This window comes from Neopelma chrysocephalum, unplaced genomic scaffold, assembly GCF_003984885.1.
Source record: "Neopelma chrysocephalum unplaced genomic scaffold, ASM398488v2 Primary Assembly neopelma1_134, whole genome shotgun sequence".
NCBI lineage: Eukaryota > Metazoa > Chordata > Aves > Passeriformes > Pipridae > Neopelma > Neopelma chrysocephalum.
The window spans coordinates 412123-429672 of record NW_020897796.1 but is presented as its reverse complement, the minus strand read 5'-3'; the positions used below and the strand labels follow the sequence as shown (position 1 = coordinate 429672).

The 17550-nt window shown below is 44.7% G+C and overlaps 2 protein-coding genes and 1 long non-coding RNA gene across 4 annotated transcripts in view; 2 read left to right on the top strand and 1 right to left on the bottom strand.

The window, feature by feature from the left end:
* PLXDC1 (plexin domain containing 1) overlaps positions 1-624 on the top strand; it is a 16504-nt gene extending 15880 nt beyond the window's left edge. Inside the window, exon 14 of the mRNA XM_027698921.1 lies at positions 350-624. Within this exon, the coding sequence (XP_027554722.1) occupies positions 350-469 (120 nt within the window). The 3' untranslated portion in view covers positions 470-624. The remainder of the gene's footprint in view (positions 1-349) is intronic.
* A 3497-nt stretch (positions 625-4121) lies between these two features.
* The window catches only part of LOC113975153, a 19026-nt gene continuing 5597 nt past the window's right edge, over positions 4122-17550 (bottom strand). The window contains exons 2-4 of the long non-coding RNA XR_003536767.1: positions 12146-12243; positions 9737-9896; positions 4122-4426 (exon numbers count right to left, since the gene is read on the bottom strand). This is a non-coding gene — a long non-coding RNA (uncharacterized LOC113975153). The remainder of the gene's footprint in view (positions 4427-9736; positions 9897-12145; positions 12244-17550) is intronic.
* The window catches only part of FBXO47 (F-box protein 47), an 8716-nt gene continuing 5373 nt past the window's right edge, over positions 14208-17550 (top strand). Inside the window, exons 1-3 of one of the 2 annotated variants that reach the window (XM_027698893.1) lie at positions 14208-14397; positions 15033-15203; positions 17100-17164. In XM_027698893.1, coding sequence (XP_027554694.1) covers positions 14217-14397; positions 15033-15203; positions 17100-17164 — 417 coding nt within the window. In that variant the 5' untranslated portion in view covers positions 14208-14216. Of the gene's footprint in view, positions 14398-15032; positions 15204-17099; positions 17177-17550 lie in introns of both variants that reach the window. The other variant, XM_027698892.1, reaches the window with a different exon arrangement.

Sequence of the window (17550 nt, the reverse complement as noted above, 5' to 3'; positions counted from 1 at the left end):
GCCCTGTTTGGGGCAGGGAGGGGACACAGAGCTGAGCTTTGCAGGGAACACTCGTGGCCATCCCCAGGTGCTGCTCCAGGATTTTCAGGCTGATGGGAGGCTTCGCTTCCATTCCCCATTTTCCATTCCCTCCCCATTCCCTGTTTTAGCGGCTCAGCTCAATGACTTCAATGCATCACAACAAACCCATTTTTAAGCACTAAGCAACCTTTTAAAGCTCTTTTTTTTAACAAGAACTCAAACTCTCCCCAGGACAACATTGTTCATGTCCCAGTGCCCGTTTTTCCCCTCGGGATCGGGGTGTGGGGCTCTGTCCCAGCTCCTGACGTGCCCTATTTTCTGTCCCCAGCGGAGGCCACACCACTGGCCCGCCATGAAATTCCGGAATCACACCCACCACGCCACCTACGCCGAGGTGGAAGCAGCCAGCCAGGAAAAGGAGGGATTTGTGGAAGCAGAGCAGTGCTGAGTGATCCCCCCCCTCCTCCTCCTCCTCCTGCATCCCGAACCTGCCGCGTCCCACGTGTCGGAACCTCCCGTTATCCCACTGCAAAGTCCGTCCCCTTCCTGGAGGAGAAACGGCGAGGAGAGAGGAAAAAAAGGACCCAAAAAATCGAGATTTATTTTTTTCCAAGGAATGGGGCAGGAAAGGAGGAGGCTGGATGTGCCTGGATCCTCCTGGGCACCTCCTGGGTGTGTGGGGGGGGAAAGCGCAGCCAACTTTTGACCTTGGTGAGGGTTTTTTTTGGGGTTTTTGGTTGGTTGTGTTTTTTTTTTTTTTACCTCTTCCCTCCTCCGCCAGAACCTGAACAGCAGCAGAAATGAGGGGGAAAATCTTGTTCCCCGGGGTGCCTCGAGCAGCAGGTTCCTGGGGAGCAAAGAGAAGCTTTTTGGGGCACATTGGCTCTGGAATGCTCAGGAATGTTGTGTTGGTGCCTCTTCCCTCTCGTGGAATGGTTGGGAAGCAGGATCAAATGTCGTGGTGGCCCAGGAGGGGTCAGGTTGGCTCTCCAGGGCTCCTCTCTCATCCCCTCACCCCCCGGCTCTGTCCCTTTCTCCCCTTTGCCTTCTTTAATTGACATTTAATTTTGCCTTCGTGGCTCAGAAGCCTCAAGTCCTGGTCTCCTCCACCACCTTGGATCCAATTCTCCCTTCAAAGCGACACCTTCCAGCCCCTCCTCTGGAGAAAGGGGGACCTGAACTATTTTAAGGACTAAAAAACCCTGCAGAGGATTCACCTCCAGGATTTTCGTGAGCTTTGATGCGCTTTTTGGCATCTAATTAGTTTGCTAAATTGCTAATTATGACCCTTCCCCTAAAGGAGGGGAAAAAAAATCTGAGATTCCTTCAAAATACATCCCCATGGCCACTGATCCAGTGGGAAGAGAGTGGATCTGATGGAAGAGGATGGGGAGAGAGCACTGGAAAAACACAGGCTAAATCCTGGGGCAAATCCAAGCTCATCCATGGGCATTTCAGATAAATCAGGAATGCCTGGACAGCACAGAAAATGCGAAAATCACCTTGTCAACATCATATTTTTGAGTCGGCGGAATTTTTTTTCCTGATTTTTGTTTTATTTTACCTCGCCTGTGATGAGCCCCAGGGGTGGATCCGGGGGTTCCAGGACCTGACCCCAAGGAAGGGCTTCCACACCAGACCTCCTGGGGTTTTTTCTCCTCCCTCTGCGCCCTCAGAATTTGAGATTAACCTGCAAAAAAACCCTCTGCCCAACTCCACAGACGGGGTGTAAAGAAAGGGAGAATCCACACTTCAGGCCCAGTTAAAATTTTATTTCCCCCCCCTAAAAAGCTGTTGGTTGATGAATTTTTCCCACCCCCCTTTTTGGGGGGACTTTTCCCTCCTTTTTTTTAATTTTCTCCTCAGCTCTTTATTCTGCTGATCCTGTTTGGTGCAGATCTGACCCACGGGTTGGTTCAGCTGTCACTGGGGGTGTCACTGCCAAAGGCTAATTAATGTTTTCCTTCTCATCTGCTGCATTTCCAGAACCACTGCAGATAAATGTGGATCCTTGATGACATTTAGACCCCAAATTAGACTTTCCCCGGACCCACTGGGGGGAGATTTTTGCTGCATCAAAGCACCAAAATGCTCAGGCTGAGTCGTTATGGCCCAAACAGTCTCTCTTTAGATATTTTCAAGATAAATTTAATTCCCAGATAAAGCTTTTAACTAAAAATTTGTTGTGTTTTTTGGTTTTTTTTTTGGTTTGGTTTTTTTTTTTTTTAATTTTATTTTTTCCCCTTCTTTCCCCGAAGTGGAAAGAATTCAGAGGGATTCTCTCACCCAGTTTTTGCCCCAAATCTGATCTCCTTTCAAAAGAGAATTTTCTCTGGATTTAACTTTTTTTTTTTTTCCAAATAGTTACATTTGAACTGTTAATTCAAGTAGTTTCAGGCCTTGGTTTTGCTGTTTTTCTCAACATGAGTGAATGGTAACAGCAAGATTTTGGTTCTTCCTCTTCCCCTGCAAGCCCTAGAAATGCTGGGGAGGATCCAAGAATTCTGAAATGCTGCGAATTTAGAGGAAAACAGGCTTTCTAAGTAGTGTGCATTTGTATAAATTACTGCAGGAAAGGATCTTGGGAGGACTCGGGAGAAAATATGGAGATTAAGGAAGGATTCAGGTGGAAAAATAACACCATCCAAGTGCCATAACCCGGAAATGGTTGAACTGGGATCTGTGGAACACTTGAACTTCGGGGAGATGCCAAGTCCTGAGTGCCTGGGGTGAAAAAAAGGCTCTTTATTTTTAAATTATTTTAATTTTTTTTTCCATTTAAGGAAAGAACCAAACCAGGCTCTTCCATAGCTGTGCTCCAGGTGTTTGGTTCTCCTTCTCCAGAGAGGAATTGGTCGGGTTTTGGGGCTTTAACAGCTCCAATCCATCATCTCTCCAAGAGCTCCTAAATGGAAAATTGATTGCCCACGGTCGGCTCTGAGCTGAGGATGCTCCAACTGGGATCTCCCACTGCCCAGCCTGGGGATGCTGCATCCCGAGGAGGGAAACAAGGAATACTCTGCCCTGCCTTTATCCCTGTGGGTGCTGGAATTCCACCTCCGGGGCAGCGTGATGTCCTGAATATTCCCTGTAGCGGAAGCCCGTAAAAAAAACTCTGGAAAATCCCAAGGGGAACGTTGCCAGTGCCTGGAAGGAAGAGGAAAAATGGCTTTTCCATCCCCAAGAGGAGAGTTTGGATGCCCCAGGTCTGACCCATCGGGGCCAACCCTCCTTCCTGGTCCCCGAACTCCGGCTCCGAGTTGACCTTGGAGTCTCTTCTGGAGCGAAGAACGTGGGGATGACATCAAAAAACCAGCTTGATTTTGCTTTTCTCGCCCCCATCCTGAGTTTCTTCCCTCTGGATTCCAGTGGAACCAGCTTGATTTCGCTTTTTTCACCCCCATCCCGAGGTTTTTCCCTCTGGATTCCAGTGGAACCAGTTTGATTTCGCTTTTCTCACCCCCATCCCGAGGTTTTTCCCTCTGGATTCAGGTGGAACCAGCTTGATTTCACTTTTCTCACCCCCATCCCGAGGTTTTTCCCTCTGGATTCAGGTGGAACCAGTTTGATTTCGCTTTTTTCACCCCCATCCTGAGTTTTTTCCCTCTGGATTCAGGTGGAACCAGCTTAATTTCGCTTTTCTCACCCCCATCCCGAGGTTTTTCCCTCTGGATTCAGGTGGAACCAGTTTGATTTCACTTTTCTCACCCCCTCCCGAGGTTTTTCCCTCTGAATTCCAGTGGAACCAGCTTGATTTCACTTTTCTCACCCCCATCCCGAGGTTTTTCCCTCTGGATTCCAGTGGAACCAGTTTGATTTTGCTTTTTTCACCCCCATCCCGAGGTTTTTCCCTCTGGATTCAGGTGGGCTCCAGGCTCATTTTGGTGTCTGTGAGTGTTGTGACCTTCTGGGCTCAGAGGGGTCAAAAAAAGGGATAAAAACCCCAAATCTCCTCGTTTTTGGCCCCTGCTGAGCGTGTCCTGGGGGCAGATCCCTGTCCCAGGGGGACAATTCCATCCCCTCCTGCTCCCTGCTCAGCAGCTGGGAAGACACCAGCCCTGGAATTTGGTTCTGCTCCCAGGAAAATTCGGGGGCTCCACCCTCCTCCCTCCCCCATTTTCAACATTTAAAAAAAAAAATAATAAAAATATTCTCCTAATAACTAAAGGCCTATTTTCCACATACTTGAATTTCCAGCACAGTTTGGACTCTTTTTGAGGGACTTTAAAGGCACTTTAACTGTCTTTTACTGCAATGTATTTACTATGGATTTACCTGCATGGAATAAGAGTCTGGATATGAAATAAAACCTTTCTTCCTTTTGGACTGCTTGGTTGGCAGGATTAGTGCTCGTGGCCTGGAGCAGGATGGGAATTCTTTTCATCTCGGAGTCTTTTAATTGATGCTGCAAAAAACACGGGGATTTCTTCTTTTTTTTTTGTTATTTTTTTAATTTTATTTTAAGGCACTTTTCCCCAGTCTTAGCACAGACACATCATTAGCAGGAGGAGTTCCCAGGGCTCACAACTCCTGTAATTGAGCTTTGAATTAAGACTATCATTTGCTTCTCCTTTATTCTGCTTGGCTTTATTGAGAGGATTTTTTTCCAGGCTTTTCTCAGCTTGCACAGTGGATTTTCCTCAGAGCATTTGACTTCCTCCCAGTGCTCAGGTTTTAGTGTTTTGCTCTCTGCACCAGCCCCCAATTATTTCAAATGCAGAAAGCACTTTAAAGGTCATTATCTGAGACCCCTTCACACTCAGGTTTCCTTTGCTGGTTTAGATATCCATTTATTTCCATTAGGAAAATATATAATATATCCAATTCTTCCCACTTTTTCCCTTTCACCTTCCCAAGCCCATCACAGCCTGTTCATCTCCCTCTTCCTCAGGAGCCTTTTCCAGGCTGGGAGAAACTGTGTTAACACAATACAAACAGGAGTTAATTTAATCATGATAAAAGAATTCTCCTGTCCTGGTGCCTTGTTCCATTTTTCTGAGTGGAGTATTAGCAGATATATAATTAAACTATATATATATTTTTTCATTTATATATATATATTCCATTTATATATATATATTCCATTTTTATATATATTCCATTTTTTATTTATTCCATTTTTTTATATATTCCATTTTTTATATATTCCATTTTTATATATATTCCATTTATACCTATTCAATTTTATTTTCCAGTTTATTACATATGTTTAATTTTTTAATGTCCATTTCATATATATTCCATTTTCCATATTTATATATATTCCATTTCTACATATACTTAATTTATACATGTATTCCACATATATATTTATATATTGCATTTACATATGTATTCCATTATATATATATATCCCATTTTTATATGTATATTCCATTTATATATATTCCATTATATATATTCCATTTATATATATATATCTTCCATTTTTAATATATATAACATTTTTAATATAAATATTCAATTTTTTAATATATATATACAATTTTTAATATATATATTCCATTTTTATATATTCTATTTTTTATATATATACCATTTTTAATATATGTATTCCATTTTTAATATATATATTCCATTTTTAATATATATATTCCATTTTTTAATATATAGAGAGATACATGTTCCATTTATATACCCACACAAACACATATAAGTCAACACTTTATAATACACACATAAGGAAAAAAATTAAATAGCTCCCAACAAACAGTTCTCAAACCAAACAACAGCCCACAAACAGGGGGAAAAATACCTCAGCCATGCAAATAAACAAGGATTTGTGCTCTGCAAATGCAACCTCGGGTCCAAAGCAGCGTTTTGAGCCATAATTAATAGCAGTGACAGCAAAGGAGGGAGCAGATTGTTCCAGCAGGGCCCGTGGGTGGAGGAATAAAAAACCTCAAATAGATGCTCTGGATCTGCATTTTTTCCAAGTGCTGGGAAACGAAGCTCTGGGTACAAGTGGGAGAAGGGAATTTGGGCTCCTGGTTGGATATTAAATGTATTTATTGCCTCGCTTAGAAAGGAAAAGCTGAGGGTTTTTTTTTTTTCGTTTCTCGGGGAGAAATCAGGAATTCGCTGATTTTTTGGGAGAGGGGTGGAATTCCCCAAAAAATGGGGGTTTTTTCTCCCCTCCCCAAAGGCAGAGCTGGGAGATGAGAGGGCGGCATCCCGGGTGTGTGTGTGGGATAATTACCAGCACAATCCCAAAAAAAAGGCTGGATCCAAGGGAGCAGGAACCACCTGCACACTTCCATTCAAGCTGCCACGGGAGGATCCTGCACCAACCTCCATCTCCTCCCACAATTTTCCCCCTCACAAAAGGGCTGAGGAAGAACCTGAGAAGCCAATTGTGAACGTTTTTCCACTTGGTTTTTTTTTCTTACCTTTATTTTTTTCCTTTTTAACAACCAGGTCAGGGCAGGCAGCAATTTTCCTGAGGCCAATTCCATTGGTCCCCTCCTTGACTGGAATAAAAATTGATTTTGTCACCTTTTTTTAAACCCTGACAAAACCTCCAGCAGAACACACAGAAACCCCTTTTCCCCTGCAAAAAGAAAACACATCCCTGATAAAAATTCCAGATAAAGGGGAGGGGGGAAAAAGGAAAAAAAAAAATAAAGCCTTTTATATTTGCTTTTTTGAGGACTGAAAAGAGCAGGTTTGCTGTTCTTTTAAGGATAATGGTGGGTTTCATGCTGCAGAAAGCACCTCCCTGGTGCCATCCTGGAGGGTTATTTCCACGACTCCTGAGGGATTTTTTTTAACTCCTCCAGTTTCCAGACCCATGGAATAATAACAGACCCCGAGGTGAGAGTTTCTTAACTCCTTCCTTCCCCAGTTTTCCAGCTGGTGGAGGTGGGGATGATCCACAAAAAAAACAAACAACTAAATGAGGCTCTGGGATTGGGATGCCTGGAGGGGTCTGGCAGCTGTAACAGATGCACCAGTTTGGGTGTGATCCTCAAAAATCAGCGTATTCCACGAGATTTGGCCTCGGGAACGTGAGACTTCCCTTCCTGAGAAGGGTTGGGAGGAGCCCCCATCCCTGGAAGGGCCCAAAAACCCCATGGAAGTGGCCCTTTGGGACGTGGTGGTGCTCAACTGATGATCACAAAGGTCTTTTCCAACTTTAACAGTTCCACGATCCCATGATTCCGACCCAGAAGCCCGAAGCGATCGTCGGGTTAATTAAGATTTAATTGAACCCCTTGCTGTTGCATTTCCATGGGATTTCCAGGCCTCTCTTCCAGGCTGGATCATTCTCCCTCCCTGGACAGGACAAGTGATTTTGGAGAGGATTTGCAGCCCCCACAAACCCCAAGGTTTTCCATGGGGTTTCTCCAAAGGAAAACCAGGCCCCTCTGGGGTTCTCAGCCCCAGATGATGAAGCAGCTTTGGCTGCAGCGACTCCTGAGCTGTTCCCAAGCTTCCCATGGCTCCGTTGGTGATTATCCCTGTGTTGTGCTGACAGGCTCCCATCTGTTTGGGGCCGAATGTTGCATCTTAAAAAGCAGGAGAAGGGAAAAAGCACCAATTCCAGGCTCCCTCGGCTCCTCCTCCGACCTCGCGGGATGCTCAGGAATTCTTAGGAATCAGCTGCTTTTTTGGGGGGTTGGTCTCTGGTTTTTCTGCAGAATGGGGAGATGGAGAAAAGCTGGAGATAAGGGAGAATATATGGGATATTTAGGTGGGAGGAGCTGGGAAAATGCACAGGCCACATCCTCAGGAAGGATTTGGCAACTGCAGAGGAACAAGTTTGATGTGAAGGTAAAGGATGAACAACAAACCCAGGACACACCTTTTTCCACCTCTGCATCCACCCCATCCCTGCCTCCCCTCTTCCACTCTCACATTCCCTCCATCCCAATGTTTAGCAGCGTCACCTGAGGGCAGGAAGCAGGAGCTGGGACTCGGGATTCTGCCTCTGGAATCTTCCAAACGACCTTGAAGAAGTCCCTGAGCTCCTCCTGCCTCAGCGTTCCGGGGAAGCCTCACACCTCCTCCACAGGGCACCTTCCCTCAGCTCCAGGATTTAATGCACTTCCAAGCGTTTTAAAACCCTTGGAAGCCGGGCAGGGTGGAAGGATTTGTCTCAGCCACCATCACTGTGTCCAAAATGAGGTGGGAGAGGCAAGAAAACGACATTAAACCCACTCCTGCCCCCACACAGACAGCGATGATCCCGAGAGGAATGAGGCCATCTGGAAACTCTGCCTTTTTTTTTCCTTTTTTCCTTTTTTCCCCATTTTTTCTCCTCCCTATCCCTGCACGATTCCACGAGCAGAACACCAATAAAATGATGGGAACTTTGTGCCGAATTCTCATCGGCTTCTCAGAGGATCAAACCCCTGTGGGCTGGGATTCTGGGAATACACATCCCTGCCCCTTCTTATCCCTCTGCCACCCACCAGCCCTGCTCTGGCAGAAATCCTCAGAAATGCCAGCCAAGGAGGATGTGGGGATTTTTACCCAGAGAATTCATTAAGCAGGATGAGAGGAAACAGTGCCTTAATTCCCTGTCTATCCTCACACAGAGCACAGCAGAGCCTGTGCTGGATGAGTCAACAATCCCATTAATCATATATTTTTATCATTTTCTAACAAGCCTTAAACTGCTTTTTTTTAAGAGAAAAAAAATGAAAGGCTGCAGCTCTGCTCCTTAATAACACTTCAGAGAGAGGAAACATTTGGAGAACGGGGGGAAATTTGATTTAAAGAGATAAGAAGAAGAAATTCTATTGAAGGTGAGGGGTGAAGGGACACAAAACTCGAGGAATTATGTTTTTCTTCTGCAGATTATTATTATTATTATTATTATTATTATTATTATTATTATTATTATTATTTCCATTTTCCCATGCTTACAGCACTCTAGATGCTGTTCTTTGGCCCTAGTGGTGCAATTTTTCCTGCATTTTCTTTTGACTCCCAGCACATTTGGTGCTTTTCTTCACGGAATCACAGGGTGGTTTGGGCTGGAAGGGACCTTAAAACTCATCCAAGTCCCACCCCACTCCTTCCACTCTCCCAGAATGAGCCGTTAACACTCCAGCAGAAACACCGGGAATTTGGGACGACTCAATTTTCCCCTTATTACTCTTCATCCCGTCACCTCAAACCCGTTCACAAACACTGACTGGATTACAGAATGAAAAATAAACCCCATCAGTGACTCCTTCAGCCAACTGAAAGCAAACACAGGGTGATACTTTTACCTCGACTCAATTAAATCCCCGAGCCCGGTGTCGCCCTTGTTACCATTAATTATCCCAATCACTCCAGTGTTTATGTGGGTCCAGCTCTGCCTGGTAAACACAGGACGCAGCCTCAGCCTCAGGAATTCCTTAAACCACTCTCAGGCTCCAAAAAGGTGCCCCAGGATACTCCAGATACACCCCCAAATTATATATATTTTTTTCCTCCTGTGGGATCTGGTGATTTCTGGTTATTTATTATTGGGGTAAACGGGCAGTCTGAGAGTATCTATTATCTATTTGTGGTGGAACACAGAGGTGCAAACAGCAAAATGATCCCTGACTGCACCCAGCAGCGTTTGGGAAGGATTTAGGGAGGCAGGATGCTGTTTCTTGGAGAGATATCCTGCTATCCCAGGTGGAAATAGAAACAGGGACAAGGTATCTGCAGGCTCTACTTGGCTCATTCTGCTCAACTCCAAAGCACGTTATTTTTGCACATTTGCCTGATTTACCTTTTCAGCCCAAAATATTGCAGTCACGGCTACATCATCATGGCAACCCAGCTCTCGTTAATTAATCAGACGATGCCACATCCTTACATATGAGGGTGATTTTTTGAGGTTTTTTTCTGCTTCGGTTTTGCCAAGGAAAGTTCTTCTTTTGACGAAGTTCCTGAGAAAAAAGGGAAATTAAAAAAAAGAAAAAAAAGGAAAAAAAAAAGAAAAAAAACAGAACAGGAACAAAACCAAAACAAACAACTGTCTTCTGGGGAAAAAAAAATAAAAATACCGGGCAAAAATTCCCTTAAAGCAGCTGCGGGCCTCTGCTGCCATCGTATGGGAGCTGCCTTTGGAGCAGCGAGGAAACCTCTCCCGGGAGGTTCGGTCGCTGTCCCGAGAGAAATAGTTACTCAAGAGTCAGCGACTTCGGGGGGGCAGAATTTATAACGAGAAAAAGTTATTTTTAAAACCGGTCTGTAGCGAGTTGGGGATTTGCGGCTCTCACAGAGGGGGTTTTCCCCTGGCCGCAGCACATGGAATGACACCATTTCACAGGGGTCGTGACTTCTCGTTGTAACAACCGAGCCACGGGACCACGGAAGGCTTTGGAAGGGATCCTAAAGCTCATCCCAAAATCCCGCCGCCCTCAAGCCGCGCTCCCGGCGCCTCATTAATTATTCAGTATGTGGGCGTGACCACGCGGCGACCGGTAATGAGGGGATGCACTTTCCGCTACGGGAGGGGGCGTGGTCTTATTTGAATATTCATAATATGGGCGGGGACAACGAGGGCGGGAAACCCCGTACGCTCCGCCCCCTCCCCCCTCGCGCTGAGACGCGCCGCGGGCGAAAGCGCGGGAAAGGCGTTCTGACACAAAATTCGCCTAAATTCGAGTAAAAACGGGGCGGAGTTATTAAAAATAACGCCGACAAAACGCTGCTGGGGTAAAACACCACGGAAGCACCGCCGGAGTGACACGCTGCTGTTAGTTTGTGGCGATTCCACCCCTCCAACGCACCTGCGGCCCCACTGACAACCAACGCCCTGAAAGTTAAACGCTGGTTTTTTTAATGTTTGCCAACATTTCTGCTCCCGAGCGAGGTACCCAAACACAGCTGTGCTGCCTGTGCGCACCCGCCGCCGCTGCTACGCCCAGACCCCCTTTTAAACCGTGGTAGATACTGAAATAACGCTTTAAAAATTTGATTTTCGCTAAGGATAGTAATTAAGAAATGGGGGTCTGGGTTCTTTTTTCCCCCACAGGGACACGGGGTTTGGTGTTCCCCACACACACCCCCTCATCCCCCGCTGTTCCCCTCAGAGCTCCCTGAGGGCGCCCGGCCCAGGGGGTTTGTGGAGAGCGGGTTTCCCTGAGGTAAAAAATCGTCTGATAAAGTGTTTTGAGTGAGTACCACCGACTGCGAGACCCTCTCCGGTGTCTCCACGGAGGTTTTGGGGTGCAGGTCCCCGATTTCAGCCCTTTGGCCCCGAATTTTGGCAGGTTGTGGGCAGAGGGCACAGCCCGGCCCATCCTTTGGCCTAAAGGTCTGTCACAGCCCGGCTCGATCTGACCCAAAAACACAGCTAAAAGGCCAAATATTACCCATTCCATAAAATATTGCAGCCTGGGGAGCAAATCCAGCCTGGAATGAGGGAAAAAGGAGCAGATTCTGGTGCTTCTCCTCACACCACAACCCAACCACCAGCAGCAGCAGGGCCAGAATCCCCTCAGCTCTGCTTTGTACCCACATCATTCACCAATTTAGGTGCTTTTAGGGACAGATTTTCACCACCAATCCGACACAGAGACTTTATCCTAAACAAAACCACATGTTTTTTGTAAATTTTCAGTGTAGGTCGGGGGGTAACAAGTACTGAGGTAACTCCATGGGTGTGCTCGATGCTCTGAGGTCTGTCATCCCTCACTTAAACTTGTACTTTTAAAGTCATGATTTTATTTTATTTTATTTTATTTTATTTTATTTTATTTTATTCTTTTTTATTTTATTTTATTCTATTCTATTTTATTCTATTCCATTTTATTCTATTCCATTTTATCCTATATTATTTTTACACGGCAAAGAGAAAACCGTGGAAAAAACAAATCAAAATTGAGTTAATATTGGAGGCGACCGAGCTCATGCTCGTAGTGATGAGGAAGGGAAGCAGAAACATCCCAAAGCAATCTCCAAAGTAAACACCCTTTCTGCAATAAATGTTTGCCAAATGCTAACACAGGGCTCCGAGAAATATCAGCACTAAAGTGCATCCATTAGCAGGAGTTTAGCGACTGCTTAAGGGGAGCAGGGGTGGAAGTTGATGCTTTCTGCCCTGTAAACAAATTAGTTTATAGAGCAACAAATGGGATGACCCTTCTTAGCTAATGTTATGAGTTTAGCTTGTTAAATATTTAACATTTACCTCTCCATTTCCAGTGTGGATTAAGCAGTTCTCCAAACACCGGTGTCCCAGCAGCAGATGGAGATGCACAGCCCATTGCCCTGCTCTGGCTGAACTCCCTAAGAAATAAAAAGAAAACCACGTTAAGTCAAAGAGGAAGCGAGTGGGAGCTTTCAGGAAAGGCTTTAAAACTGGCTGTTTGCACTCATTTTGATTTACATTAATTTTATCTAGCTCTGCTCCACATTAAAACAGTGATAATCAGTTTAACTCCCATCAGATTGAACAGACACAGGCTGGAGTTGGACAAACACTTCCAAAAACCTCGCTGGTGGCAAAGCATTTTTTTCTTCCACGTTACACAAGGTAAGAGTTTTTAAAAACACTTAAAAGATCCCATAAATCCCCCACAGCACAGAAAGGAGAGTGGGGGACGAAAAGAAAGTATCATAGGATTGCAACTTTATTTCTAAAAGCGAGGATGAGAAGAAATATGCACCAGATTTAGCCAAGTTTAGTGGTGCCTTGTTATAAACATGAGCTGCTTTGTATGTTGTACTCAAGGAATTTAAATTATCCTGTGTATAAAATTCCTCACTTTTGCTTTGCTTCCAGAAGATAAACATTTTTTTCATGTAGCTTTATCCACCAGCGGTTTCTCAATCGTTCTTAAAGGCGTCAAATCAATTTTTCTCTCATAAAATCCAAAAGAAACACTAATTTTAGCAGCAGTTCCTCTTTTGCTCCCGAGCCCTTGTGAAAGTTTCAGCTGGAAATATCCCGCAGCCAAATTCAAAACCCGCTTCCAGCGAAGTAAAACTTCCTTAAATGTACTCTGGAGTCAGTCAAACCCACTTTTAACAAAAATGCCCCGATTCCTTCCCCATTCTCAGCCCAAACAAAGCTCCTATTGTGGATGTAGCAATTTTTCCTGCCTGGAATATTGGCGGGTCTGGCCGGCGTGAGGTTTTGTCGTGTAAACAGGAGGGGTGGTTTGGAGCTGGTCGTCTGTAATTTTGTAAATTTTTTAATCTCTCCAACAATGAGGTCTATTCTGCCCGAGAATTTCCCACTCAGGGTGTACTGGGATGTCGCCCTGCAGCTTTGGATTGGTTCCAGGGATGTTCCAGCCCCTGCTGCCAGCTCGTGTAATTATGCTGCAGAGCTCCTTGGCAAATCCCCCCCGAAAGCCTCAGCTGCTGGAATCGAGGAACAGCGTGGAAAAAATCTCAGTTATAAACCAAAATTTTACAGGCAGAGAGTCCCTGGCTCCCAGTGTTGCCCGACAGTGGGAAGTGTAGCTGTTCTAGAGACCCAAAACCCAGGAGGATAAATCAAATAAATCCGATTTATCGATCGTTTAAAGCTCATTTTCGTTTCCCCTCGTGATTTTGGGAAAGGCTGAGTCACTGCATTTTTTTTTTCCACGTAGCAATGCTGTGTAATTTAGTTTTATTATCACACATTTAGTCATTATATTAAACTAGGCCTTGTATCAACTGAGTGCTGCAGGACAAAAAGGTTTGAAGCACCACTTTGCTGCTTTCAATCTTTTTTTTTTGGTCATACACATATAAGTAATTATCACTTAAAGGAATCAAGTAACACGATATTTCAATAGCAACTGTAGTATCCTGTTGAGTAATTAGTGTAACAAATTAAAACACTGTTGTTAATTACTGCAGCTTGTACCATCACGTGTAATTCCTCTGGAATTCCCTTTTTAGGACTATTTTCCTCATTTTCCATGTCCCACTCCACGACGTCCCCCAGTGCTTTTATCTTTTCCTCCTCCCTGAATACTCCATTCTCCTATAGATTTATATCTTTCAATACATGGAATGATCAGTTATAATACATTTTATAACACATTTTATAATTTATACACTAAAAAACTATTTATAAAGTCGCTTCCCTTGCACTAAATCCAAACAGTTTATCCTCCACATCCACGAGATTTTCACACTCGGGGCTGTGCCTCCAACAGAGTCATATCCTCTCAGCCTGATTTTTGGGAAGTTTTCTCCTCTGAAAATAAGATTTAATCTTTTTTTTTTCCTCTCCAGGTTAAATTTATGGGCACAGCAGGACAATGAGCTGCAGTGCAGGGAGCAGCCACACCTCCATCCCCAGCCACAAACACCGGCGGAGCCGCCGCCGCTCCAGAGGCTGCTGGGACACCTTGGACACGGATTCCCAGTCCCTGTCAGCACTGGGACACTTTCAAACCCTTCCCTTAGAGATCTTTCACATGGTGTTGAAATATCTCTCAGGTGAGAACCTGAGCACCCCAATATCTGAAAATTTCCATGACTTTTTTTTTCATTTATAAAGCCATTATTATTTAAAACATTTTAGCTTCTAGCTGGTTAAAGTCATTTTTTTTGTGGCTTATCCTTTAGCTTTCAGCTGGTTAAAGTCATTTTATGTGGCTTATTCTCTGAGTTGTCAGCTTTTATGCATGAAAAAACCAACTGAAAGCTGAAGTTGTTTAGACCCAACATCTCCCACTGTAAGCAACCCATGGAGGTTTCGAGGTATCTTAAAACACCTTTTAAAACAATCTTAGTGTTTTGTTTTCAAAACGAAGGCTGAAACCTTATAAAAAAAAATAATTATAAGGTTTCAGCCTTCGTTTTGAAAACAAAATACTGTCATGTCATTCTTTTAAAAAAAAAATCAAAATTTAAATTATGATTACGATGCACAAGGTGTGGAAAAATACATTCCTTAGATCTCTCCATTTCTAATTACTACAGTTTGCTGGCAGAGGAGATCCAGGGTAATTAATTTGTGTTTTATTTATCTCTCTGACTCCTCGGTTTGTTTTTGAAGGGGGGAGAGGGCAGTTATTGACCCGTGATCAGCATTTGAGGATTTAGGAGCATCCTGGGCTTTGCTTTTGCAGTGAAGGACATCAGCACGCTGAGCATGGTGTCCAAAACCCTCGGCCAGCAGCTGATTCACTACATCTCCACCTCGGCAGGGACCCGCCGGCTCCTCCTGCAGGACTTCCACAACCTGGAGCTCCCCGGCAGGAGAGAGGGAGCCTCTATCCTGGAGCACTACAAATCCCTAGGTGAGGGCAGAGCCCGCTGAAAAGCCTCCCTCTGCTTCAGGCAGCGATAAAACGTGGCCCCCAAACCCCCTTTTGTGCAGCTCCCTCTGAAATTGGAGCCAAATAACCCCCTCCCCACGCCACGAGCTGGAGGGAGGGATTGCTGAAATCATTCCAAAGCCTCTTAGTTGTGGAAAAAAAATGCTGTGCGTCCTGCCTGCCGTGTGTTTATGGCTCCCTGCGAGGCGGCAGAGGGTCAGTTCCCAGTCGGAGGTGTTTCCAAATTTAGTTTGTTTGGACACCACCGCTGGAAAGAGACTCCCAGGCCCGGGCAGCCAAAGGAATTTGGCTGCTCAGCCTCCCCCTCTGAGCATCCCTTTGGAGCAGCTCACATTCCTCAGTCTGGGAAATGCAGCCACAGGATTTAGGCCCAGCCTAGTTCTGGAGGGACCAGCACCAGCTGCCCTTTGTGACACAGTTGCTGGTTTTTAAAACACGTTGGTCCTAATTCATTCCACACTGTCCTGTCAGAGGAGGAAATGAAATTAAACCAGCATTTGATCCGTATTTACTGGTCCCTGTCTGATACAAAAATGGGTGTTTGACAGACAAATCAAGTGATGCCATGGTTAGATGGAGAATTATAAACAGGGTTTGAACTCAAGACATTAAATAAAGGCATTAAAGGCATTAAATTACATGTGGTAAAGGAAAGCTGTTAAATTCATTTAGACCTAAAGTCTCCTACTGTAAGCAAACCATAGAGATTTTGAGGTATCTTAAAATGCCTTTTTAAAACAATCTTAGTGCTTTCTTTTTAAAATGAAGCCTGAAAACTTATAATCCTTTAAAAAAAAAAACAAAAAAGCAACCAAAAATTAGTTTGGCCTCTGTAGTGACCTCACACAAAATGGCAACTCCTTCTTTAAAAGCAGGTGTGAACCCACCCCTGCAGCAGCTCCGGCAGTAAAACTCGACATTATTAAAAAATATAAAATCCTCGGCCCTATCTGGGGCCCAGCAGGAACGGCTTTGTTAAGGTCAGGTGCAAAAAAATCAATATTTGCTTTGCAGCAGGAAAAACTGGAGCGAAAAAAAAGTGCGTTTTGCTCAAGCCTGTTTTCCCCACACCGACGGCTCCGCCCCGAGGTGCAGCTGAGCCCTCCCAGCGGCCGCTCCTCGGGGGAATCCCCTCCAAAGTCGATAAAAAAATCGGCTTGACTGAGCTTTGGATCGCGCCTGAGGCCGATGAATAAATTATGGCTGTGGTGCAGGAAGGCTGACAGGCTGCTAAAGAAGGAAAGGGGTCAGCTCAGAACCACGGGAAATCCATAAAGCACTTTCTGACCTTGGAGAAATGATGTATTTTCAGGAGGCCAAATTCAGGAGAAAAGTATCCTTTTTCTCCTCCCCGAAAACTACATGCTTTTCCGTGGATTCCTTGACTAATTAACAACCAATATATATATATTTTTTATCCTGGTGGAAGCTGTTAACCCAGTTTCCATCAGGAGTGTAGAAAAAATTCCTCTCCACAACCAGCTGTTCCCCATAATAACGAACCCCAGACTCTGCCATTCCAAATATACCCACTGTAGGAAAACAGATTTCCCTCCTAGCAATGTTTTACACGAGCACAGTTCAGAATATTTGCTTTTTCGTGTGGCTCTCTTGAAAATAAACGTTTGGAAGCTCAGCTTCCCATGCTGTGAGGGGAAAACTGGTGTTCCACAGGGTTTTGGGAGCTGAGGGGCAACAAGTCAACGCTGCTTCCCAACACTTTCAGCAGCTGTAACTCCCAACCCAGTGCAGTGGTTTTAATACTTCAGCTGGGAGTAGCAGGGGCTTTAAACAACACCAAAAACAAGTTGCTGTGACAGTTTATTCCCATTTTTCCTGTTTCTCCCCCTGTCCCAGGGCTGTTGCTGAAGAGGTGCACGTTGCTGCTGCCCACCAGGGACAGGTTGAAGTACGTACACAAGGTACTCTCAGAAGTAAGTCCTTCCACCTTCCCTCCACTGCTGTTTCTCAGAGTCCTTTGCACTTAAAACACCACCCCTGCAAGGCAAATTCCTTGCTGGATTTTCCAGTCTCTTTGCTGGAGTTTGTCACCCCTGCAAAAATCAGTGTATTGGTTTGAAATCGGTTTCTTCACATTAACAACAGCAAAAGCCACTATTAACAGTAAAATTCACTATTTTACTCCCTGAAAACAAAGGTTTCTCCTCCCAGAGACCTTTTGCACACCCACATGACCACAGTTTTGACTTCTTGCTAAATTATAACTAATTTCTTTCTGCAACAAGGAATCTCCTGAACCTCTCTGATCAGTATTAATGTAAAAACCAGTGTATTGGTTTGAAATCAG